The following is a 26,877-nucleotide window of genomic DNA, read 5'->3' on the forward strand; positions in this document are numbered from 1 at the left end:
CTGGCCTTGAACTCAGAGATCTGCCAGCCTCTGCCTTACCCCCAACCCCTAGTGGTGGGATGAAAGGCCAGTGTCACTACACCTACCTTCAACATTTGTAATTTAGAGTTCTGGATTCACACTAATCATATCTGTACAGAGATTGAACACAGAACCCCAAAAGGATGGTAGCTCTGTGTACTTCAAAGATTTCACACGGTTTGTTTTTTAAAGGTGACTGTCCATTCTTTCAAGGCTAGATGTCGTCGGTTCAGTTGCTTTTTATTTTTGCCATAGTGGTGGCCAAATACTAAGATTGCCTGGTTTCTGAGGATCAGCGTAGTAGGTTCAATTCCATAAGCTGCACACATTCCATTCTTGTTGCTGTGGAAAGACTTTAGGACTAGATTTATTATAAACCTGGAGAAATGCTCTGTGAAACAGTTCATATGAAAAACATCTTGAATTTTTGTTTTTCCTGATAAAATAAAGGGCCTGTTCTGAGTAGTGTAGAGAATGTGTTAGCATTGGATACTTTAGTCATTATAGTGAGGTTATTTTAAATACACTGGATTATATCTGCTGGAGTAGTTCTCATGTTCTTGCTGATTCCATTGACTGACTGTGGAAACTGTTGTGAGTTTCAGTTCTATAGTACTAATAACAGGGTTTTAAAGTAGATGCATTTATACGATGGTTTTTAAGATGGTTTTTTGGTTATATTAACTTCTCTCTATAAGCTTTTTTTTTTTTTTTTTAAGGTGGGAGTCACCCTTTTATGGTCCTATCTTTTTTTTTTTTTTAATATTTATTTATTTATTTTATGTAAGTACACTGTAGCTGTCCTCAGACACTCCAGAAGAGGGTGTCAGATCTCATTACGGATGGTTGTGAGCCACCATGTGGTTGCTGGGATTTGAACTCCTGACCTTCGGAAGAGCAGTCGGGTGTTCTTACCCACTGAGCCATCTCACCAGCCCTCTATAAGCTTTTTATACCATATTAGAGGACTTAAAATTTAGGGAACTTTGGTTAGACTAAAAGGAATATTGGTGGTGGCAAGGTAAGCAGCTGTCAATCAAATTCATGGAAAGGCCTTCAACAGCTCTTTTTTTAAATTTCTTTTTAGGTTTATTTATTTAATATATATGAATGTTTTATGTATGTATATGTATGTGCACCATGTATATGCCTGGTGCCCAACGAGGTCAGAAGAGGATTGTAGGATCTCATGGAACTGGAGGTGAGGATGGTCTCAAACTCTGCTCATGTAGCGAGCAGTCCCTGGTTCATTTTCCAGCATCCACATGGTTCAGTTCTTTCACTCTAGCTGCAGAGATCTGATGCCCTCTTCTGGCTGCTTTGAGCACTGCATACGTGTTGTACACAGACGCACATGCAAGCAAAGCATTCACACACATAAAAGTAAATAGTAAAAGTAAGAAAGGTCGGTGGCTAATAGTGTGTATTACTCTTCTAGAGGACCTGAGTTTGATTCTCAGGACACACATTAGATAGTTTACAGTTGCTTGGATCCTCTGGCCTCCTCAAGCACCTCTACCACACACACACACACACACACACACACACACACACACTTAAAAAATAAATATTTAATAAGTGTTAAATAAATATTTTTATGTTGTGTGTGTGGATGTTTGTCTGCATGTGTGTCTACTTACCACATGTGTGTCAGTCACTAGGAAGCCAGTCAGGATACTCTGGAAGAGTAGCCAGTGCTCTTAACCACCGAGTTACTTTTCCAGACCCCAAAATACACAAATCTTAAGAAAACAAAATTCACATAAATAGATAGTTCAGTGTTTCTTCTAAGAGGCATGCACAGGAACTCAGGAGAGTTGCTCAGACTAACTCTGTTCCTGTAGCTGTTTCTTTGGAGCACTGTCTGAACTCAAGGGGTGGGTAAAGTTAAGAGGAAAAGAGGTGTTTAGGGGGCTCACTGCATGTAGGAGCTTACATTAGTTAGGGCACAGAGGTGTCACCTGAGAACTGCAATCCTAGTGTTCCCCTGCTAGAGCAGAGAGCCTTCAGAGTAGCCAAGGAAGGGTAGGCCTTGCCTGGAGGGTCTGTCACCATATTCAGACCTTCTCTAGGTAGTGGGGAGCCTAAGAAGGACTTTGTCTACAAAGCAATATATTTAGGTTTACAAGCTAACATACTTAAGGATTAAGAAGTGGTTTGAAACAGAAATGGGTCAAGTATATGGCATCTTACGGGTACTTCTGATTCTGAAAGGTCTTAGTGGTGATCAGTAGAAAGACTTTTGAAGTGCAACCAAATATAAAGAGAAGAGGTTAACATTGAAATAAATGAGTATGTATATGATCTAGCATGTAAGTCAGTAAGGTAGAGTCCAGCAAATGTACACACTACCAAAGAAGATTGTCCATCCTGTTGGACAATCATTAGTTGTCTTAACTGTGCATTTAACATGTTAATGCTTAGTTGATACTTTTATCTTAAAGCTGTTCATTTAAAATACATAATATGGTTACTTTCTTTTTCTGTTTCTCTAGTTTGACTTTAGAATCTGATCCTCTTTCTTTCTGCTTCTTCTTCTTTTTCCCCTTCTTTTGTGAGACGGGGTCTCACTATTTAGTTCTGCTTGTCTTAGAACTTGCTATGTAGACCAAGCTGGCCTGGAACTCGGAGGGATCCACCTGTCTCTGCACCCTGAGTATTGAGATTAAACATGTGACCTACCATCCCTGGCTTGATATACTTTTTATTTTTTTTTTTATTTTTTTTTTATTTTTTTTTTTTAAAGATTTATTTATTATTATATGTAAGTACACTGTAGCTGTCTTCAGACACACCAGAAGAGGGAGTCAGATCTTGTTACAGATGGTTGTGAGCCACCATGTGGTTGCTGGGATTTGAACTCTGGACCTTCAGAAGAGCAGTCGGGTGCTCTTACCCACTGAGCCATCTCACCAGCCCCCAGATATACTTTTTAAAATTGTTACTCTTCCCATAAATAAATTGGGAGAAAAATAAGAGTTTACAACTTTTGTTGATAATTTTCAACCCTCCTTCCTCTCCCCTCTCCTCCCCTCCCTTCCTTTCTCTTTCCTTCTCTTCCTTTCTCCCCACCCCATCCCCTTTTCTCCCTACTGCTCTGAAACTGTATGGGCAGCTGTAACAGAAATCTAAAAAGCCTTTATCAAGTTTCTCTTTAATGCGAGTGCATGTATGTTTGTGTGCATGTGCATGTTTATTTGTTGTATGTGCATGTGAAGTCCAGAGGTCAATAATTAGTGTCATCCTCAATGACCCTCCCTCAAAAAAAAAAGAAACAGGGCGTCCCATAGAGCATGGGACTCATCAACTCGGCTAGGTTTTTGGGCCAGCAAGACCTTGGTGTCTCTCTGTGTTCTCCCTAGTGTGCCGCCATGCTTGGCTTCTCACATGGGTCTGTGGGCTCAGACTCAGGTCTCATGTTTGCCCAGCAAGCCCTTTACTGACTGAGCCATCTTTCCAGCACCTTGCCATCTTTCAAAAATACTACATTTATCTGTTTAAAAGTACAGATTACAGGGTTAGGGATGTAGGTCACTTAGTAGAGTACTTACTTAGCATACACAAAGCACAGGGTTGATACCCAGCTCAGCATAAAATTAGGGTATGGTGGGAGGTAGGAGGATTCAAAGTCTATGGTTTTTCTTGACTGTAGAGCATGTTTGAGGTCAGCCTGAGCTGTGTCAGACCCTATCTTAAAGGAAAATCTAGGTGAAGTGATGCAATTGTTTAGTCTCCCATGGAACTGTTAACTCTAGGAAGGGTGTGTGTTCGTGAGTGTGTGTGCGTGCGTGCGCTTGTGCATGTGTGCGCATGCGCGCGTGCAGTTTGTGGACTGCTTGATTTCTTCTTGTTTTTTGTTTTTTAATTCACATATTTATGAATTGGGAAATAAAATTGCTCTTAAAGAGCTGATGTTATTGAGCAAAATTTGTATTTGAAAACTTCACTGTTTTGGGGGGGATATGGTCTTGGCATTTCATTTGAAAAGTGTGGGTAATAGTATTTTTATAGAGAAATATTTGGGGTAGGACTTAAATAATGTAATGAATATAAAACATTTAGAGGAATATTGATTGATATAGAGTAAACTGCTAAACTGTTGGTGATATTAATTATTTCTTTTTTTTGTTTGTTTGGTTTATTGTTGTTTGAGACAAGGTTTCTCTAATAGCCCTGTGTGCCCTGGACTCCCTTTGTAGACCAGGCTGGCCTCAAACTCAGAGAGAGATCAACTTGTCTGTGCTTCCCAAGTGCTGGAATTAAAGGCATGTACCACCACGCTCAACTGATACTATTTTTTAAACATTTAAAAACATTTACTTTATGTGTCTAAATGTTTTGGCTGCATGTACATATGAAGACTACCTGTGTGCCTGGTGCCCATAGGGGTCAGAAGAAGTCATTGGATACCCTACATTAGAGTTACAGGTGGTTGATTATAAGTTACCATGTGGGTCTTGAAAAACAAATTGGAGTCCTCTGCAAAGAGCAACAAGTACTCTAAACCACTGAACTATCTCTCCAACCCTGGATTCATTAACTATTTATATCAATATTATTATTACTATTATTATGTTTAGTAGTTAAAAATTAAGATTTGTTTGCATGTATATACATATGCACATCTGTATACACAGACACACACATACACATAGAGCGTTGAGATCCAACCCATGGTGTTGTACGTACCAGGTGAGTACTCTACCACCAGGGTACAGCCCCATCCTAGGTGGACTGCCCTTATCTGGGTTTTATTTAGGTCACAAAGATGTCAGAATTTTAAGTCATCTCTACAGGGGGTTTGAATGCAGAGGGTGAGAAACTCCCTCGGTGCCCCAGCCTGCCTTTCCTGGTTTCAGCCCCCCCCCCCCCCTTCACATGCTTTCTTCCTCAGTGTCTTTTTTAACAACAGTGGCAATACAGTGCGATTTCTGGTCCCCTTCTGCTTACTTCTTTTGAATACAATATTGTACCAAGTAATAGCGAAGGGGTACTGAAGGCTAATTACACCAGGCACTGTTCTAAGTGTTGTGTGTGGATTAAGTGTTAATTTTTCCTGCAACCCTGAATAAGATAGGCAAACAGATTCTAGAAAAGGGAACTAAAGATAAACTAAACTAACGGCTTAGGGACATGGGGAAAGCAGTCTAAAATCCTAGGCCCAGAGCTGGCCTTCTAGCTGGGCAGCGAGCTCAACAGTGTGTGTCAGTCAACAAAAGAGACTGGGTCCTCTTTTGTGAGGTTCTAATCATGGCATCAATCCATATGTCTGCTGTGGGCTCGTCCATGTATAAAAACCACTATAGAGTAATATCCTGGGTATAGTGTGACAGGCTTCTAATCCCAACACAGGGAGGCAGAGGCAGGTGGATTTCAGTGAGTTATGTCCAGCCAGACCTACATAGTGTTACCCTGTCAAACCAAAATAAAACAAAACTGGTTCATGGGCTGCCAGGATGGCTCAGCAGGTAAAGGCACTTATTACCAAGCTTGACTTGAGTTTGATCCATGGGACCCACACAGTAGAAGGAGGGAGCCATCTCCTGAAAGTTGTCCTCTGACCTTCCATGTTTACATACAAAAGGAAATATAAAACTCAAAATATTTTCTTAATTTTTACTTTAAGAACTTTAAAACTTTTAGAAAGGAGGGCTGTGTATTGTGGCATCAGCCTTTAATTTCAGCACTCTGGAGGCAGAAGCAAGTAGATCTCTTGAGTTCAAGACTAACCTGATCTACATAATGTATTACTGGCCAACCAGGACTACACAGTGGGACCCTGCCTTGAATTGGGGGACGGGGACGGCAGGAGGAGTCTGCTGCCAGTTAAACTGAGCAGGTCCCTTTCTTGATGGGGCCTGGTATGCAGTGGCCACAAACAGCAGTGTCTTCGAAGAGCACGTTTGTTGCCTGAATGGGCTGCCCTGAGGGGTCCTGGGGACAGTCTCCTGGCGGCTGTTCCGGTATGTCTGATCTCAGTGCTGTCAGCCAGACAGCTCCAGACAGGTACGTGGGATGCCTTTGGGGAAGCCCCAGGCACAATGGCCAGGTCATTCTGTCCATCCATACCAAGCTGCAGAATAAGGAACATGTGATTAAGATCCTGGATAGAAGCAACATAAAGCTAGTTCCCTGGCTGCGGGGTCAAGTACAAACTCACTCATGGTGTCCTTTACAAGTGGCAGACTCCTAATCCCAGCACTCGGGAGGCAGAGGCAGGCAGATTTCTGAGTGCGAGGCCAGCCTGGTCTACAGAGTGAGTTCCAGGACAGCCAGGGCTACACAGAGAAACCCTGTCTCGAAAAACCAAGAAAAAAAAAGTGGCAGAGCCTGTACTCCTCAGTCATCTCCTGTGCTGTGTCCACCCCACCACGTCATGCTTAGCAGCGCACCTCCTATCCAGTCTGCCTTTCCTCAGGGCGAGGGATTCTCCTGTAAGTAGCTGCAGCTGGAGGTATAGATAGGGGAGTTATAGAGCATGTGTAAGGCCCTGTGTTCAACCCCAGCACCACAAACAAAATTACAAACCAAAAAGATTGTCTCCTAGAAATGACAAGCTGCAACCACAATAACACAGCAGTATGACTGCCTAAACAAGACCCAAACAATGCAGGTACTGACAGGCATGTTAACAGGAAGGGGAATTCTCAAAGGGCCCTACCTTAGAAACCACCTACAAGCAAGTACTGACTCTCAGAGGAGGAGAAGTAGTCTCTCCCACAGATGAACACCTACTGGGTTATCTAGTGCAACAACAACCAAACCAAACAAAATAAAAAACTCAAAACCTTGAAATCATGTACATGAAAGCAGCACAGTGGACTCAAAGATTGTCTGTCACCTATCTGTCCATCCATACATCCATGTATCATCTCCTTACCTGTTTCTATCTCTGTATGTCTATATAGATATTACCTACACATGCATGTATGTGTAGTTAGAGGTTTAGAGATCAGGAGGAAACAGTGGAATCAGTTTTTTCCTTCACCTTTCTGTGGATTCTGGGGGTCAAACTCAGGTTGTCAAGCGTACAGAGCTAGCACTTTTAATGGCCAAGCCATCTTACAGGCTCCATGTGTCATTTCTTTCTTAGATTTCTCTTCTTAGCCTTGGAAAAAATACTTCAGAGCTTTTTGCCGTGCTGGCTCATCACACTCTGAGCCATGGGTATCTCACTGTGGTCAATATTTGCTAGTAACTTGTTTAAAGTGGTAGCCGTTATGTATCTCTGGTGATTTGAATAAGATCCCCGCGCACCTCTCCCAACCCCCAGTAAGTCTTGCTACTTGGTTGTTGGAACTGTTTGGGAATGACAAGAAGGTGTGGCCGTATTGAAGGAGGCTTGTCACTGTGGTTGGGCTCTGAATTTTCAAAACTCTCCAAGCTACTCTTTCTGCCTGCTGCTTGTGGATCTAGTTAGGTCTCATCTGTTCCTGTTGCCATGTCTTTGCTCCACTATAATGGACTCTACCCTATGAGCCATCCAACCAGTTAAATGACATTTTTTTTTAATAAGTCATGGTGTTTGTCAAATAATAGAAAAGTAACTAAGGCAATCATCATTATATATATTTCTGTTTTCTATTTTATTTAAAAATAGAATAGTAATAGTAGTCTAGGATGACTTTGTTTATCTATCTATTTATTTATTTATTAAATATATGTGAGTACACTGTAGGTGTCTTCAGACACACCAGAAGAGGGAATCATATTCTATTACAGGTAGTTGTGAGCTACCATGTGTTTGCTGATAATTGAACTCAGGGCTTCTGGAAGAGCAGTTAGTTCTCTTAACCCCTGAGCCATCTCTCCAGCCCCCTAGGATGACTTTAAAACTATTGTTTCAGTTGAGAAACCTTTAGTGAGCCCCTTATGTCTTCGAGTAGTAAGAAATTGTTCCTAGTATAATCATGGTGGCACATACCTGGAGCTCTAGCATTTGGGAGGCTGAGGGCTGCACATACACACGAGTTGGAGACAAGCCTATATGTACAACAGTGTGAAGTTCACCTCTCTCAAGCACATAAAACAAACCTAGAACTAGTTCCTGAGATAAAGCCCATTGTTAGCTGTGCTTTGAAAATATGTTCTCCTTGCTTGTCATTAAAAAAATCTCTTTGCTTTTTAATGATTTTTTTAAAAGATTTATTTATTTTATGTATATGAGTACACTGTGGCTGTCTTCAGACACAGCAGAAGAGGGCATCAGACCCCATTACAGATGGTTATGAGCTACCGTGTAGTTGTTGGGAACTGAACTCAGGACCTCTGGAAGAGCAGTTGGTGCTCTTAACCACTGAGCCATCTCTCCAGCCCATTCTTAATGATTTTTGTTTTGTTGTTTTTAATTTTTGTTTTTTGAGACTTCACTGTGCATGGCCCTGGCTGTCCTGGACTCCCCTTGTAGAACAAGCTGGCCTCAAACTCACAGGGAACTGCCTGCCTTTACTTCCCAGTGGAGTGAGGCTGGAGAGTTGGCTCATTGGTTAAGAACACTAGTTGCTTTTCCAGAGGACCCAGGTTCAGTTCTCAGCACCTATATGGCACCTGGCGATTTCCTATGATCCCAGAGTGTGCCAAGAAGGAACATGGCACATTTGAAACACCACCGAGAAGCCAGTGAGTGCAGCAGCAGGGAGTCTTGGTCGATGCTGAGGCTTCATGTTTGAGAGGGTATATTCATTATGGTGAGAAGACATAGTGGGAGCACGAAGTGGTTACTGTTCTGTGCTAAAGGAGGCGGCACCAGCAAAGCCATGGCAGGTGTGGTGATGCACCCTTTAGTCCCAGCACTTGGGAGGTAGAGACACATAGATCTTTCTGAGTTGGAGGCTAGCCTGGTCCATAGAATGAGTTTGAGACCAGCCAAGACTATACAGTGAGACCTTGTCTCCAAAAAACAACAACAAAACCCCACCAAAAACTAAACAGAATAAAGTCCCATCATCTCTCTCCCATTGCACCTTTGCCGTGTAGATAGAGCCCAGAGTCTTGTGCATATAGGCAAATGACCACAGCCTTCAGCGTGACATTTATGAGTGTTTCATTGTTGATTGTAGCAATAGTTCATTTTCCTTGTTGTGTTAAAGGATTTTGAGGGGAATAAGTTGAATGATTGGAGTTTCTTTTTAGAGGTGACTAGATGTTATAAGGAAAAACAGACTACGAAGAAGCAGAAGGAGGTTAGAAGGTGTCTTGTGTTAAGTTTCTTTTGACTTGGACTTTGAGAGGGTATATTCATTATGGTGAGAAGACATAGTGGGAGCAGCTTCTGCTCCTGGTGGAGAGAGCATGCAGCAGCTGCGTATTACATGCTTCCAGTGAGGGAGTAGAGGGAGACTCCGAGGCGTGGGGAGGACCAGGGGAGGGGTGATGAGAGGACTAGAGAGGAGGGGCAGGGAGGATGGGTAGTAGGGAGAGAGAGAAGAGACTAGATGAAATGAGACACTCATCCTCCCCAAACTGACTTTGCCCATTTCTAAAAAACTCAAACAACTTATCAAAACAAGGCCACCTGGGGTGAGGCAAGGATTTAAACACATGAGCATTGGGGTGGGGAACCATACTAGCAGCAGTGGAGTAAGCAGGCTGGGAGATCATCAAGAGGAGATGCAACGACACTACAGTTGGAGTTACATATGTCAGAAATAAACTCGTGATGTCCCATGATCTTCAGGCTTCTTGCTTGGGCAGCTAACACGTGTGGTTGCTTTTGGAAGTACACATTTAGATAGACTAAAAACTGAGTTTCAGATATGGGCATTTAGATTCCGGGTGGTATCTGGGAAGTGAGACGTCTCCACAGTGGAAACATTGAAGGATGTGGGTTCAGGAAGGAGCCTTGGAGAAAAGCTGAGCTTTCTGTTTCTTTGGGCTCCAGCTGGCTGCACTGTCGAAGAGCAAATCCTATGTGGAGTTAATCGAGTGCAATGTGATAGCGAGTCCACAGTTGAATACTGTTTGGCTCTGTGGATGCTCAGAAAAACTGGTTCGTGTACATGCAGTTTAGACCGAGAGAGGAAAAGGTCATAGAAACCTAGGACAGGCCTGGGGGAGACTTGCTATATCATGAAGCTGTACTGTTTCTAAGTTTACAATTAGGCTTATAGAAGTCTGATTTCAAGAACTATTTTCTAACTGCTGTGAAGAAAAACATTAGATGCAAGACATATTTTGATAGCAAGATGTGGTGGCCACTGCTCTTAATCTCAGCATTTGGGAAGCTGAGACAGGAAGATCGGCATGAGTTAAGTCCAGGTTTACCCAGGCTACACTCAAAACAAAACAAAAGACCTATCTAGAAAATCAATTACAATAGTGTAGGTTAATAGTACTGACGGCTAGTTTGGGTTTTGAAATTAGTATAGAAATCAAAGAATAAATCGGATTTTAAAAGGAAAAACTGCCAGGTGTGGTGAAGCACATTTTTAACTGTAGCACTTAAGAGGCAGAGGCAGTTGGATATCTGTGTTTGAGGCTGTATAGCAAGTTCCAGGCTAGCCAGGGCAACCTAAGGAGATCCTGTCTCAGAAAACAAAATGTAACAAGAAGAAACTGTAGGCTTTGTCCAAACTAGTTTTATGGCTTGAGAGAATATGAGTCTGTGCTTTGTAATCCGGAAGCTATGAAAAGGGTGGAGCCCTGACAAAGATGAAGAAGCAAGTTGAATTAGGGAATGTCCTGCTTCAGTCCCAAGGGTGCGACTCCTGAGGTTAAAGTATGGCTGTCCTCATGTTACCAGCCTCTATGGCAAAGACACTGAGAAAGAATACAAGAGTAGAAATCAGAAAATTTAGTCTTCAAGCCAACACTGTGGCCCTGGGGAAATCTACACCTCCCGTATTCTGTGCAGTTAGCTAACAAGTGAAGCTAATGCACAGCTGCCTTGGCAGCCTTCCAGAGTTGATTTGCACATCAAATAAGGATGCATATCAGGGTCTGGAGAGATGACTGAGAGGTTAGAGCACTTACTGCTCTTGTGGAAGATCCATCGGAGCTCACAGACCCTGCAGTTTCAGTTCCAGGGTATCTGGATACCTCCATGGGCACTTGAATCACATGTATACACACATGGTGCACACACACACACACACACACACACACACACACACAGTTTTTAAAAATGCTTACAGTACTAGGAATGTAGCTCAGGAGTGTACACAAAGCCTTGAGTGTTGTCCCTCTCACCCTCAGTACGTGTACAAATACTCTTGTTACTGCAATTCCCCATGTAATTATAGGGCGGTTATTGCACTTCTCAGTTCAAACTAAAAATTATTTGTAGTTAGGACTAGAGAAGGGAAAATAAGAAAAATGTCAAAATCTTTAGCTTTTGATTAATGAAAAGTATAGAAACTTGAGTCTGAGTACATGCATCTGAAAACTTGGTAGACTGATTTGGGAGACTCATTTGGAAGTTTGTATCATAACAGTGATCACAGCTAAAAATGCAGGTTGCATCTTATTGGATGTGACCATTTCACGTGCCTTTAGGCGGAAGTATCTATGAAGAGTTTTAATTTTTATCTGTGTGGTAACAACTAGAAGTCACCCTTTTATAGATTGCTTTTCTGTTACGGTGATGACTAAAAGCAACTTGGCATGGGTGGGGAAGGTTTGTTTCTTCCATCTTTGAGGAAAGTTGAGCAGGGACATAGAGGCAGGAACTGTAGGGGTTGCTGCTTATTGGCTTGCCCCTCATTTCTGTGCAGCTAGCTTTCTTAAATAGCACAGGACCAGCACAGGACCAGCACAGGATAGTACTGACCAGAGTGGACTGGGCATGCTGTATTAATCGCCACTCAAGAAAATGCTCATAGACATGCCCACAGGCCAGTCTGATTGAGCAGCCCCCCAGTGAGCCTCCAACAACTCTGCGGTGTGTCTAGCTAGGAGAATCCTCTATGCCTGTTGCTGTGAGCTAGATGGTTTTGTCAAGGCTCACATTTCAGAAATGTTTCTGTCTTGCTTACCTCCTGATATATTATTTGTGACACTTCTCAGCACTGTCAGTGAGTGATGTACGTGTGCTAGCGGGGGCACAGGTTCTCAGCACTGTCAGTGAGTGATGTACGTGTGCTAGCGGGGGCACAGGTTCTGGAGCCAACTGAGTTGAAGCTTAACTGTCAGTTGACAGAGTTGTGTTTACTTAATTCTCGCTGCCTCTGCATCGCCATCTGTTACAAGGGATAATGTCTGGGGAAAGGCTATTGAGAGGATTTCATGTTGAACTCTGTATAAACATTAGAGTTAGTCATTACAATAGTTGCTAATTTGACAGTTGTCCAGGAATGAAGCACTTGAACAAAAAGAACGAATCCGATAGCTGGGAGGAGGAGATGGGCTTTAGAGGCAGGGCATGTGAGCCTGCATTCAGTCTAGAGCTGCCCTTTGCTTTGTGGTTCTGGCAGACTGCCCCTCACTCAGACCTTCTCGGGGTGTTACAGGAGTCATAGTTCATCACTACCTAGCAGGTTGTTATGAAGGGGAGATGAGATGATGTAGAAACACCTGGCCCAGAAGTGCTGCTAAGAAAGTGAGGCTGCTGCTGACACCCCCACCCCTGCGACATCTGTGGAGAGAGCACTTCTGAGAATTAGATTTTTGTTGTCTTACATGGTTTTTGGTTTTGTTTTTTAATATTAATTTTTAGTGGTTCTTTCATAGCTCTGGTTGGCCTGGAACTCACTGTGTAGATCAGGCTGGCCTTGAACTCACAGAGATTAAAGATGTGTGCTACCACAACTGGTAACATTTGCCTTCTGATTAATTTGTTGGCAATTTTAAAATGCCTCAGGTTATTTGTTTGCTTACAGTAGAGCAGACAGCAGCTGTATGAGTGGGTGGATAAGATTCAAAAAGTACATTGTTAGGTTTTGTTTCCCTCCCTGATCTGCAGTTTTGAGTTTGGTAAGTACTAGATACTACTTAAACAAAGAAGGTAGACACTGTTAACCATAGAATTGTCTGTATGCCTCAAAAGCCTTCACAATATTCCAAACATCTAAAATCAGCTTCTCAGAGTTAGTACAGTAATAAAACCTGTTTGTTTTATAGATGAAAATGTAAAAATAGTATCTGAACTATTCATTAATGTTTTATCTTGGATGTGAACTTGCCCAAGTTCTGACAAGACAAGGTGGTCTTATTGCAGATGTGTGTCTACATTAAACATTGTTACCTAGTGTGGGCATGTTCATAGACTTGTAGTACATCGCATAATTGTATAATAAATACAGTGATGAACTACAGTGATCTAGCAAAGAACTTGCATCAAAATTAGCTGGGATGTGGTCTTAAAATACTCATGCTTTAACCCCCTACACACAGACTTTATTAAACTGGAATCTTCAAGAGTAAAATACCAGGATATGCATTTAAAAATGATTCTGCTATATATGCCACTTTAAAAACAACTAGATAATGGCCAAGAGTATAGATAACTAGACAGCTTTACACACTAGTAATATGATTATATAAATTGATAGAGTATGGCCAATAGAACAATTGTGCAGCTAGATAAAAAGTTTTAAAATCTTTCCTCTATGAATACACATATGCACAGATTTATAGTTTGATTTTTTTTCTCTTTGAGACAGAGTCTCCTTACTTATTGCTCAGTTTGCCTCCAGCTCAAGGTTTGTCTGTCTCCACCACCTCAGTCATGCACTGGCAGGCGTCTGATAGTGTACCCTGGTGAAGGGAACAGTCTTCAAGAGTGGCTATGTAGTAGTGCATGCCGGTAATCCCAGCACTCAGGGGCAGAGGTAGGAGAGTGATGACTGTGAGGACAGTGTAGGTCACATGGTGGTACCCTGACTCAAAAGGTTTTTTCTGGAGACATGTTTGTATACTAAAAACTTGTAAGCAGCTAATTGATTTATAGTACACACATGGTTGAATCTATTAAATTGATACTACAGTTTACTATATAACCGTTTAAAGAATATAGTATAATGCCACAGAGGTAGTGTATACCTTTAATCCCAGCACTAAGGAGGTAGAGGCAGACAGATCTCTGTGAGTTCGAGGCCAGCCTGATCCTTAGGGTGAGTTCCAGGACAGCCACAGCTACACAGAGAAACCCTCTCTAAAATAAAAAAAAAAAAAAAAAAAAAAAAAAGGAAGAAGGAGGAGGAGTAAAGTATACATGTGTGAAGATTACTTATGCATCCTAAAGTTGCTATGGAAGTAAGCAGGACTTTTTTCTGGATGTGGTGGTGTGTTTCTATAATCTCAGGACCTGGGAGGATGAGTCAGGAGACTCCCCAGTTTAAGGACAGCCTGGGCTCCATAGCTGATGCTATCTGCTTTATGTCAGAATGATGTAGGTTTAATGTCTGCATATCTGAATGTGAAAATTAGGTATAAAGAGCTTGTATAATCCTTGGTTGGCTTCTTGCCTATTAGAATTTTAATACTTTTTAATTCTCTTCAATTTTAGGCTCGATGAGAGAAAGGGAAAGTTAAGGATGCTGGAGCAGAACAATGGATTTCTCTTTCTCTTTCATGCAAGGGATCATGGGAAACACAATTCAGCAACCACCTCAACTCATTGACTCGGCCAACATCCGCCAGGAGGATGCCTTTGATAACCACAGTGACATTGTTGAAGATGGTGGCCCGACACCCTTTGAAGCTACTTTGCAACAAGGTTTTCAATATCCACCTACAACAGAAGACCTTCCTCCGCTCACAAATGGCTACCCACCATCAATCAGCTTGTATGAAACTCAAACCAAATACCCGCCATATAATCAGTATCCCAATGGGTCAGCCAACGGTTTTGGTGCAGTTAGAAACTTTAGCCCTACTGACTATTACCATTCAGAAATTCCAAACACAAGACCACATGAAATTCTGGAAAAACCTTCTCCTCCTCAGCCACCTCCTCTTCCTCCTCCTCCTCCTCCTCCTCCTCCTCCTCCTTCGGTACCACAAACTGTGATTCCAAAGAAGACAGGCTCACCCGAGATTAAACTAAAAATAACCAAAACTATCCAGAATGGCAGGGAATTGTTTGAGTCTTCCCTTTGTGGAGACCTCTTAAATGAAGTACAGGCAAGCGAGCACACAAAGTCTAAGCATGAAAGCAGAAAGGAAAAGAGGAAAAAGAGCAACAGACACGAGTCATCTCGATCCGAAGAGCGGAGGTCACACAAGATTCCCAAGCTAGAGCCGGAGGGACAGAATGTAAGTCCAAATGTTCTGTGTAGCTTTGTCGTCTCTGTGTTTACTGGAAGTTGGGAATCTTTTTTATGTTTTTCTTTTCAAATATGAATATTTCTAGTGAGTTCTTGCCATTGGCAAGGTGCCTGGAAATATAATGAATAAATCCTTGATGAGAAGATAATAGGCATTATTAGTGAGGAAATATCTTTAACGTTTTTGACACCGAGAGTCTTGCTTCCTTTTCTCTCCTCTCACCTCCTTCTGGGGCTTCCAAGACAGGCTTTCTCTGTTTAACCTCGCAGTCTCAGAGCTCACTCTGCACACCAGGCTGACATCCTGAGATCCATCTATCCCTGCCCCTTGAGAGGCTTCATTATTTTCACTTGTTTATATCAAACTCTTGGTTTTGGAAGATGGAGACGAAAGCCGAAGGAAAAGGGGATTTTATATCAGGCCAGGTTTGCTGCTGGAGCCTAGATATAAGATGGTTCCCACACGTTTGCTCCTCCCGGGGCTGGGGCTTGCATCTTCAGTTCTCACACTCAGAAGCAGAGGCAGATGCAGGCAGGTGGAGGGAGCCCAGCAAATTCCAGGCCAGCCAGGGCTACACAGTGAGACCCTGTCTCAAAAATAAAATACAATTAAGACACATTACTTAAACATATTGATTAGCTCTTCAAATGGAGTTTTTATCAAAGCCCATGTATACTGGTGGATTATTTTTTTTTTTTTGGTTATTAATTTCTTTAGTTTTTTTTAAGCATATTTTTTTAAAAGATTTATTTATTTAATATATGTGAGTACACTGTCACTCTCTTCAGACACCCCAGAAGAGGGTGTCAGATCTCATTACAGATGGTTGTGAGCCACCATGTGGTTGGTTGCTGGGAACTGAACTCAGGACCTCTGGGAGCACAGTCAATGAATGCTCTTAACCACTGAGCCATCTCTCCAGACCCCTCTTTAGTTTTTTTAATCCAAAGGCATGAGCCAGCATGCCCAGCTCTGGTAAATTATTTTACTATCTGAGATTTGATTGTGAATTTCATGGCAATAAGATAATAATACTAAGTATGTAGTAGAGCAGTTCTACTTATATTTCTTTTTTCTTTTCTTTTTATTTTTTTCCTTTTCTTTTTTTGTTTTTTTTGAGACAGGGTTTCTCTGTGTAGCCCTGGCTGTCCTGGAACTCACTCTGTAGACCAGGCTGGCCTCGAACTCAGAAATCTGCCTGCCTCTGCCTCCCAAGTGCTGGGATTTAAAAAGGCTTGCGCCACCACACCCTACTAGATCAGTTCTACCTTGAGTGAAAAGTTTATGATATAAACTATAGATGTTTCCTAGATATGCATTTAGGGAGAAACAAATAAATGCTTACTTTGTGATAGTTATTTACCTTTATGTTTATTTACCTTTATGTTTCATATGCCTGAATAGGTTAATTTATTGTCTTTAATTTAAAGAAAGATTATTTAATTGAACATTTCTTAGATAGCTGGATTCTACTATTTAGTATGACTAAAATGTGATTGGTCTTCCCCCCACCCCCTCTTGGGATAAAAGTCACAGTAAGTCTAGGTTGTCATGAGTCCCACATGTAGTATTTCATGTATTTCCCTATATTTTCTGTCATTTTCTTATTCATTTAACACATGTTGGTTGAATATCATGTCAGTCACTGTTCTAAGAATTGAAAAGGTATAATTGAATGCAAAGCAAAAGCTATCTGCTCACAGGTGTTTATATTTTAGTTCATTCTCGTGTGAGTGTGTGTGTGTGTGTGTGTGTGTGTGTGTGTGTTGTAAGTATGTAAGTATATGGGTGTTTTGTCTGAATGTATGTCTATGGTACCACATGAGTGCAGTGCCTGTGGAAACAGAAGAGAGCATTGGATCTTCTGCAACTGGAGTTACAAGCAGTACTGATCCACCACATGGGTGCAGGGAATTTAACTCTGGTCCTTTGGAACAGCAGCCAGTGCTCTTAACCACCAGGCTATTTCTCCAGCCCCTCTTTCCCTCCCTCTCTTTCTGTTTTTCTTTCAGTGTTTTTTTTTTTTTAATCAGCATACAATGAAATACTCTCTGAAATGCTGTTTTTAAAGCTGTGTGTGTGTGTGTGTGTGTGTGTGTGTGTGTGTGTGTGCATGCCATACAGCATGTGTGGCAGTCAGGATAACTGGAGAGTAGATGCTCCTCGTTCATCATGTTGATCCCAGGAATTGAACTCAGGTTGTCAGGCTTGGCAGCAGGTGCCTTTCTCTTGGAGCTGTTTCACCAGTCCCCTCTTGTGTTCTCACGCATGTTCATGCATGTGCATGCAGCTATCCATGGAGGCCAGAAGAGGGTCTTGGGTCCCCTGGAGTTAGTTATAGCCTGCTGTGAGCCGCTTGCTGTGGATGTTGGGAACTGAGCTGGGTTCTCTGGGAGAGCAGCGACTACTCTTAACCATTGAGCCATGTCTCCAACTGCGTCATGAGTCATGAGGTTTTTTGTTTTTTTTCGAAACAGAGTTTCTCTGTGTAACCCTGGTTGTCCTGGAACTCACTTTTAGACCAGGCTGGCCTTGAACTCAGAAATCTGCCTGCCTCTGCCTCCCAAGTGCTCACCATCACCTGGCCTTTTTTTTTTTTTTTTAATTATCTTCAGTTCTTAATGCTGTCTAACAAATGTCCCACACAGAACCAGCTTCCATAGTGTCTCATATTGACTTTCTGTTGAGTAAATGAATAAGGAGGATAGAAGTTAGTTGTGCACCACAGATACACTCAGTATAGCACTTCTTTTACTCTAGCCTTGCACAGGGTAGGCACGTGTTGTACCACTGAGCAACATTCCCAACCCCACTGTAACATTTCTTGCCTAGATGTTATGAAGAGACATGGGTACACAAAAATCCACATCTGAATTGGCTTTTAGCTTAGTTTCTGAGAACTGCTGTGTTTGCCTGTAAACATTAGTAGTTTTGTTCTTTTGGAGAATATGATTTTGTTTATCTCTTTGAGAAATATTTAGCTAATGTTGTTAAGGGCTTACATTCTATCAGAATTTATTTGCATATTTCCTCCCCTCCCCCCTCCCCCTCCTCTCTCCCCTCCCCTCTCCTCCTCCCTCCCTCCCTCCCTCCCTCCCTCCCTCCCTCCCTCCCTCCTTCTTTCTTCCTTTCTTTCTTTCTTTCTTTCTTTCTTTCTTTCTTTCTTTCTTTCTTTCTTTCTTGTGTGTTGATTCCATGTCTCAGCTGTTTGGAATGATATGGATATGGACGTAGCTGTAGATCTCGCTCTGAGATCCTGCTTTCTGTTTGAGGTGCAACTAGAAATGCAGCTATTAGATTAGGGAGGGATTCTGCTAATTTTTTATTAATTTTTTTCCCTATAATTAAAAAGAAAGAAGAAATTTTACTAGGAAATAGATCTTCCCATGTAGTATCAACTGCAAATATTTGAAAGCAGTATACACTCATAATCTCACAAAGGTCAGGCTCAGGTGAGTAAGACGTAAAGAAGAGCCGCAGCTCTCTGTCCGCTTGGAGTTCTCCTCTTCCTCACAGTGACAGTGGGGACCGGGAAGTGGGAGCTTGCTTCTTCTCCTCTCACAGTTGATGGAGGAGGATTCCATACTCAGAAGCTCTCTGGTAGCATTCTCTAAACCCTTATTTTTCATGATTCTGAGTATTTGACGTCATTATTTTTTTAGTTGTTCTTTAACTCATTATGTAGGTCAGGCTGGTCTACAGAAAGCTGTGTGCCACCACATCCAGTTTTAACTTTTTAAAAAAAAAAGACTTATTTGTTTTTATTTTATACATGAGTACTTTACCAGCATATATGTCTATACCATGTGTACACAACACCCAAGAAATCCAGGAAGAGGGTGTTAGGTTGTCTGGAACTAGAGTTAAGGTACAGGTGTTTGGCCATCCTGTGGTTGCTGGGAACTGAACCCAGGTCCTCTGAAAGAGCAAAAGTGCCCTCAGCTGCGGACCCTGCTCTCTAACCCTGCTTGACTCTCACTGGCCGTTTCTCCAGGAAAGCCTGTCACTCTTCCCTTCCCTCCTCCTAAGATGTCCTCGGTCTGTGCGTTCCAGGCTGCTCTGCTCTTGAATGGCCGCAGCTTACCTTCCTCTTGGTCTTGAATGCTGGAATTGAGGCTTGCCCCAGCACAACTGGTGTACAGCTTCTCTTACTTAAGTTTATGACGCTGTTTTTCATGTTGACCAATTCACCTTATGAGCCCAGAGATCTCTAAATGCCCGCTGGCTTTCTGTTTTGTTTCCAGGTTAGCACATCTGTGACATGTGGCATTTTTGCATGGAATAGGGGAATTTAGAGTAAATCTTGGGCTTTCTTTCTCTTTCTACCTCTTTCCTTTGAAAATGACTGAAAATTTCAAATCTTTTTACATGAATTTGACAATGTATCAAAATAGCCTGAAAGAACTACCAACAATTATGTTGGGTGGTGGTGATGCACACCTTTAACCGCAGTGCTCGGGAGGCAGAGGCAGGGGGATATCTGTGAGTTTGAGGTCAGCCTGGTCCACAGAGTGAGTTCTAGGCAGCTAGGGCTACATAGAGAGACCAAAATAAATAAGTAAGTAAACAAGCAAACCTTTCCTTTATAGAAATTTACTTTTTTTTTTTTTTTTAAGGGAGTCTCATTAGTCCTGCCTTGGTGGCCTGCTCCTGTCTCCCAAGAAAATTTTGCTATTTACAGAAAATGCAAATAATACAAAAGTATAGATTTTCTTTTATTATTTCTTTAATCTCATTGTCCAAAACAGATAATTACTATTATATGTTTGTCTTATGTTGTATCAAGTCTTTTCAAGGTACACTTTGGTTTTTTTGTTGTTGTTGTTTTTTTTTTAAATAAAAAGTTTGAAGATGTTGATAGATGTATGGATTACTTCGAAATAATACTATAATTACAATCTCTAATTGTTAAATTTGTTACTTTTATATTTTTTGTGTTTCTGTAGGATTAATTCCTAGAATGTAGTTGTTGAATGAAAGAGTAAACATATTGTAGACTTTTACTAGCTGATTCCACATTGCCTTATAGAAATTCTTTGTTTTCTCTGAGCTTGTAGGAACTGAAGTGCCTCACACATGCTCTGGCAAGCACTCTGCTGTAACTATATCACTTTTACCTGCCTGTAAAATGTCTCAGTTATAGATATTAGTATGTGTGTATATGGGGAGGGTTGGAGCACAGCTTTGGGTAGTCAGTTCTATACTTCTTTTCTCACCCCATGTTTTTCTTTTCCTTTCTTTCTTTCTTTCTTTCTTTTTTTTTTCTTTTCTTTTTTTTTTTTTTTTGGTTTTTCGAGACAGGGTTTTTCTGTATAGCCCTGGCTGACCTGGAACTCACTCTGTAGACCAGGCTGGCCTCGAACTCAGAAATCCGCCTGCCTCTGCCTCCCAAGTGCTGGGATTAAAGGCATGTGCCATCACGCCCGGCTCCATGTTTTTCTTTTAAGAGAAAAATTCTGTTACTCTGGCTGGCCTCAGCTCAAGCTGTCCTCCTGCCTTAGCTCTCAAGTATCTGGTTTTACAAGTCTGTGGAACTGGACCCAACATGGACATTTACTTTTGAAATGATCTGTTTGCTTGCTTGTGCTGTAGTGTGTCTGTGTATGCCAGCGTGTGAGTGGGAGTCAGGGAAAGTCTCTGTGCTCTGTATTGTTCTCGGGGTGAACTCAGGCTGGCAGGCTTGGTGGCAGGCTTGGCAGGCTGGCACTTTCACCATCCTGCTAGCCACAAGTTCACTATTTCAAAAACTGTTGATTTGTTTAACTTTCTGTGTGTGTTTGTGTTTTGCCTGCATGTATGTCTGTGTCCCATGTGCATGCCTTGTGCTTCTGGAAGACAGAAAAAGGCATCGCATCCCTGAAACTGGAGTTGTGGATGCCTGAGTCTCCACGGTTTTGTGTTTGGAAACCAAACCCAGGTCCTCTGCAAGAGCAGCCAGTGCGTTTAGCCAAAGAGCCATCTCTCCAGACTTCTGAAGTTCACTTTAAAAAGAATGTATTTCTGGGGCTCATGATTTAAAAAGTAATATAATAGTTTGCACTTTGAAATTTTATATTTCTTTACTTTAAATTAATATTTTAATTAATGTACATTATGACATTTTTATATGTGATTCTCCACTTACAGTTGCATAAGCACCACCCTTTTCTGACACCCTCACCGCTGTCTTGCTGGTCCCTTCAGACAAAGATCCATCTTCTGCTTTCATTTCACATGCATATATGCACATATATACACACACATACACACACACACATATACACACATACATATTACCTTTATATTTAATCAGTTTTATTTTTATATAACTCTCTTAAAGACGATTTATTAATTTATTTAACTATGCTTATGTGAGTTTGTATCTATCTGGGCATGTGCACAGGAGTGCTGTCAGAGGCCAGAGGCCTTGGAGCTGGAATTACCGGCAGTTGCCAGCCTCCAGGTGTAGGTGCTGGGAACTGAACTCTACGAGGACAGGAGCTCTTAACTGCTGAGCCATCTCCAGGTCCAATCCTAGCCCCAGCCCCGCTGTCTTCTGGTATGGTTTTTAGAAGCAGGACTGGTTTGCATATCTCCACACTTAACTGAGTGCCTTTTCAGAAACAATTTTAGAAAATTTCCTGGACAAAAATCTGAAAATTTAAGTCTCTCCATACACATTACCAAAGTACTTTCCAGAAAAATTCCAGGTTACAGCTTTAAGCTGTCTCAGTGTCCTGTTTTTCCTTCAGTCTGATTAAAAAAAGAAAATGCTGAGAAGAACTCATTGAGTAAAGGTCCTTTCTGAGGAAGCCTGGATACCTGTGTTCAATGCCTGGAACCTACCTAAAGGTGGGAGGAGAAGGAAAGGACTCCCACGATGTCCTCTGACCTCTGCACACACATCAGACAGAGTAACAGGTGTGGGGAGGTGGGAGAAGAAATCAAGTTTTAAGAAAGGAAAAAGCCAGTCTGCTTAACAGTGCTGTTTAGGTGGTAAAGTGAGCAGTGAGTTCTAACTGTAGTGTGGAGTGGACAGGTTAAAGCCTGCAGCACCACATCAGTGTACGTCCTGTCTGAGGTTTACTGCCTCTTTATTCTGTCCCCTACATTTTTCTGCCTAGAGACCAAATGAGAGGGTGGACACTGCACCAGAGAAGCCAAGAGAAGAGCCAGTGCTCAAAGAGGCCATCCCGGTGAGTGGCTTGTGAATACTGCGACCAGGTATGGTGTCAGAAGGTGACGGGGCTGGAGAGATGGCTTACTGATTGTGAGCACTGGTTGCTCTTCCAGAGGACCTAGGTTCAGTTCCCAGCACTCGAACGCTGGCTCAGTTCCAGGGGATCCAACACTCTTCTGAACTCCAGAGGCATTGAGCACACATGTTCAGGAAAAATATATTCATGCATTTAGAGTGAAATAAATAAGTCTTCAAAGAACAAAGAGAGGTGACGGCATAGTGTCTGGTTGTTAGTAGTCCACCATTACCATTCATGCCCATCTGTAGTCAGAGAGCACTAAAAACCCTGGGTGCTTTTTAGGACTAGGTGTTTACTATGAGTGATTGTCCTTTTATTTACAGCCACGATCCTCTGTTTTCACTGAGTTCCCAAGATGCCACAGAAACCAGTGGTCCTGTTTTCAGTATTGAGGATGGCCTTATTATTTTCCCCCATTCTTTTTTGTAAGCTATAGATTAGTCGATACCAGGCGAGAGTGTAATTGAAGATAATTTTTACATTGTAAGCACTCCATGTGTGTCCATGTGCGTGAGTATGGGTGTGTGGATGCTGCAGCTCACAGCTTGGAGGTCAGAGGACAGACCTGTGTGTCCTTCCACCTTGTTGTGGAAATGGTCTCTGTTGTTTGCCCCTGTGTGTGCCAGGCTGACTGGCTCACAAGCTTCTGGAGAATGTTTCTTCTCCACCTCTCATCTCCATAGGAACACTGGAGTACAGATATGTGCTAGCTCACTTGTTGGTGCCTCACGCTTGAGTGACAGGCACCTTATCCTCTAAGCCATCTGCCCAGCCCTAGGAGCACTTAGCATGTAATTTATACATAGTTCTCTCCCTTCCCGCCTTCCTTCTTCTTTTATCCTTCCTCTCTTCTTCTACCCCCCCTCTTTCTCTTCTTTTGGAGTTTTGTGGCATTTTTCTGTAGGTTCCTTCTTCTTTCTCTCTTTCATTCTTTTCTGATGGAGTTTTGTGACCTTTTCCTGTAGGTTCAGCCAATACTGTCTTCTGTTCCAACAACAGAAACATCCACTGGTGTTAAGTTCCAGGTTGGTGATCTTGTTTGGTCCAAGGTGGGAACCTACCCTTGGTGGCCTTGTATGGTTTCAAGTGATCCCCAGCTTGAGGTCCATTCCAAAATTAACACAAGAGGTAAGAAAAGTAATAAATAGATATTAAATAACAAGTTTGCAATAAAGCAAAGTGAACATTCAATGTTATATGTGAATGTAAGAATATACAAATATATATTATCTGGCATAAAAATATGAATATCAGATTTTTGTTTCTTCTTGTGATGTGTTTTTGATACAGGGTTACTTATTGTATTCAACATTGACCTTGACCATGCAGCAATCCTCCTGCCTCTGCTCCTCAGGATTTCCTCAGTTTTTAGTGACAAATGAAATAATTATGGTCATTTTAAACTGGCAGAGAACATATGTCTTTATATAACTAGTGTCTTTATATCTGACTATGTAGCCCTGGCTAGTCTGGAACTGGCTTCATAGTTCAGGCTGGTCTGGAACTTCGAGATGCCCACCTCCACCTTATGAGTGCTGAGCACTGCATGTGTCACCACACCCAGCCCTTATAATAACTTAATAAAAATATATTAGTGTGAGTGCATGTGTGTGTGTTGTGTGTTGTGTGTGTGTGCATGTGAGTGTGTATTTACATTTGTATATGCTGGTGCCGTGGAGGCCAGAGGAAGGTATTAGATCCTCAGAAGTTGGAATTACAGGTGACTTTGAGCTGCTTGACATGGGTGCTAGGAATCAAATTTGTGTCCTCTTGAAGAGTAGTAACAAGCCATCTCTCCAACCCTCAATAACTGTTTTCCCCAAAACTAGGAGTTGAAATGAGGGTTTTGCACACAGTAGGTGAGCATTCTCCGACCAAGTTTTGATAACCCCCTGATGTTTTTGTTTTTCAGAGATTTTTTTTTTTCCTTAACTTTATATTATGTATTGGGATCTGTGTACTCTGTACCCACAGAGAGAGGCCAGAAGGGTAGGTGTGTTAGAGCCCTTGGAGCTGGAGTTACAGACAGTTAGAGCTGCCTGATGTGGATGAAGAGAACCACACTTGGGTCCTCGGGAAGAGCGTTATTTAACTTCTGAGGCATCTCTCCAGCCCCTTCATCCACAGACCTCTTAGTTAATTTATTAAAGGAAAAACATTTTTTGGTCATCTGGGAGATGAATCTCTGAGAGTACCTGAGGGATTCTCTTAGTTGTGTTAGTAGTTGTGGGAAGAGATATGTGTAGTGCCAGTCCCTGGACATTGCAGCCATGCTGTGTGAAAGAATGGAGAAAGGCAGCGATTGGTATGACTCAGTGGGTACTAGCAAGCCTGCTGACCTGAGCTAGAACTCTGGAGCCTGTATGGAAGGAGAGAGCCCACTCTCTGGAAAAGGTGACCGCTGTGCTGCCCACTACCCAGTGCATAAACGTTTTGTTTGTTTGTTTCTTTCTTTCTTTTAAAAAATGTCAAAGCAGGGCGTGGTAGAGTAGCGTATGCTTTAACCCCAGCTCTATGGGGGAGATGTCAGCAGATAGTAACTTCTAGGCCTGCCAGAGCTGTCTCGTAGGCAAGACCCTGTCTCGAAAAAAATTAAGTAACTAAGCAAATAAATAAATAAACAAACAAAACTAAACTAAAACAAAAAATGGAGAGCGTGGACTGAGCACAAGCATGCACTAATTCATTGCTTTCTGCTCTTGATTGTGATGTAGTGTGCGCAGGTCTCCTGTGCTCTGACATCCCCGCTGGGGTGGACTGCAGCTTGGAACTGTGAGCTTAGGCTAGCCTTGGACTAGAAATGTCTCACCTCAGTCTTCTAAGTAGCCACCATACCTGTCTCCTAGATTTGTTTAGAATTTCTTTCGTGGTTCCTCTTGTTTGTTTGTTTGTTTGTTTGTTTGTTTATTGGCTTTCCGAGACAGGGTTTCTCTGTGTAGCCCTGGCTGTCCTGGAACTCCCTCTGTAGACCAGGCTGACCTCAAATTCAGAAATCCGCCTGCCTCTGCCTCCCGAGTGCTGGGATTAAAGGCGTGCTTCCTTATCTTAAAGACACTAATTTACTGGCTTTCATACTTCACTTAAAAATGAAAGCATATTAGTAAGTGATTAGATATTTTATATGAGTTTAATGTATAGACTAAGCCTTTTTTGAGCTCTCCTGTGTTTTGTTTTATTTTGTTTTGATACATTCTGTAGAGTCTGGGCCATCCCCTTCTGCTTCATGATTCTGAGCTCAGGGCTTACAGACTGACTTCACCGTGCCTCACTCAGGTGAACACAAGTTCACTATGGATTCCTATGCGAGTCATTTTCACTGAAACAAGGACTTTTCATCATATTAAATTTCACACGGTGATTGTATTAACTTTCACTCAGTGCTTTTATTCTCTTCTGACTCATTCATGACTGTAAATATACCTGGAAAGTTTTTGAGAGGACAGACATATGCCTTGGATCTAGCAATAATAGATAACTGTGCCTTAGGAGTGTTACAAGCTAAGCAGAGCTATATCTATGTGTGCTTTGTCCAAGCATGATATATTCCTAAGAATCTCCCACCTGGAAGTGATTGCTAAGTTCAAAGACAGTTTGGCTTATAATTTATTTCTGAGTACCTGCTTTGTGAACACATCTTTATCATCTGTTGACTTCTTCATTATCTGTGACAATTTTTTTCTCTTTTCTTTCGACATTAAATTTCCTTTTTGATACCTGTGCATTATTAATGAGAAGAAAAAAGTATCTAGAGGTCAGATTTGTGGGGTTTGCCCTACTGGTGACACTGGCTATAGCTAAGAATCTGCCAAAGTATAGTAGTAAGTATTGTTTACTTTCTTCTTGGCACCATGTGCTGATTAAAGGCTGGGAGAGTAGATGTGGGGCAGGAATGAAGAAACTCAAAGTTGTTTTGCAAGGTACTGTATTAGATGGTTGTATTATGTATTTCTTAATTTTTTTTAAAAGCACTTTCATGTAACCTAGGCTGCCCTCAAAGTTGCTATGAAGCTGAGGATGATGTAAAATTTCTGATTCTCCTGCCTCTACCCTCTGCTGGAGTTATAGCGTGCACCACCATACCTGCTTAATGGGTGCTGGGAATGGACCCAGGTCCTCTGCGAGTAAGGCAAGCACAGCTGAGCTACCTCTGCAGCCTACCTAGTGAATATTTCCTTCTGTGATGCTTAAAGCAGCTATCCATGGGGTGGATCCTGTGTCTCAGCAAAGTAGTCTGAAAACCACGTTCTAATCCTTGCTCTACAGCCAGCTGCGCCCCTGCAGTCATAACTCAGAGCAGTACATGTGGGAAAAGGGGTTAGGTCAGCCTTGTGCTGGAACTTCCATAGCTCTGTTCATGGAGAATGGGCAGGCGTTGTCAAAGAAGTCTAAATCAATTCCTGAACTAAAACAGTTC

The 26,877-nt window shown here is 42.0% G+C and overlaps 1 protein-coding gene and 1 non-coding gene across 5 annotated transcripts in view; both read left to right on the forward strand.

The window, feature by feature from the left end:
- Nsd3 (nuclear receptor binding SET domain protein 3) overlaps positions 1-26,877 on the forward strand; it is a 118,067-nt gene that overhangs the window by 24,512 nt on the left and 66,678 nt on the right. For all 4 annotated transcript variants that reach the window (NM_001308481.1, NM_001001735.2, NM_001308482.1 and 1 more), the window contains 3 exons: positions 14,465-15,213; positions 22,329-22,400; positions 23,429-23,591. In NM_001308481.1, coding sequence (NP_001295410.1) covers positions 14,509-15,213; positions 22,329-22,400; positions 23,429-23,591 — 940 coding nt within the window. In that variant the 5' untranslated portion in view covers positions 14,465-14,508. Of the gene's footprint in view, positions 1-14,464; positions 15,214-22,328; positions 22,401-23,428; positions 23,592-26,877 lie in introns of those variants that run through there.
- On the forward strand, positions 5,838-5,967 carry Gm24992. The gene has a single exon (XR_003947675.1). It is a non-coding gene; the product is annotated as a small nucleolar RNA SNORA70 (small nucleolar RNA).

The sequence above is a fragment of the Mus musculus genome, chromosome 8, assembly GCF_000001635.26.
Source record: "Mus musculus strain C57BL/6J chromosome 8, GRCm38.p6 C57BL/6J".
NCBI lineage: Eukaryota > Metazoa > Chordata > Mammalia > Rodentia > Muridae > Mus > Mus musculus.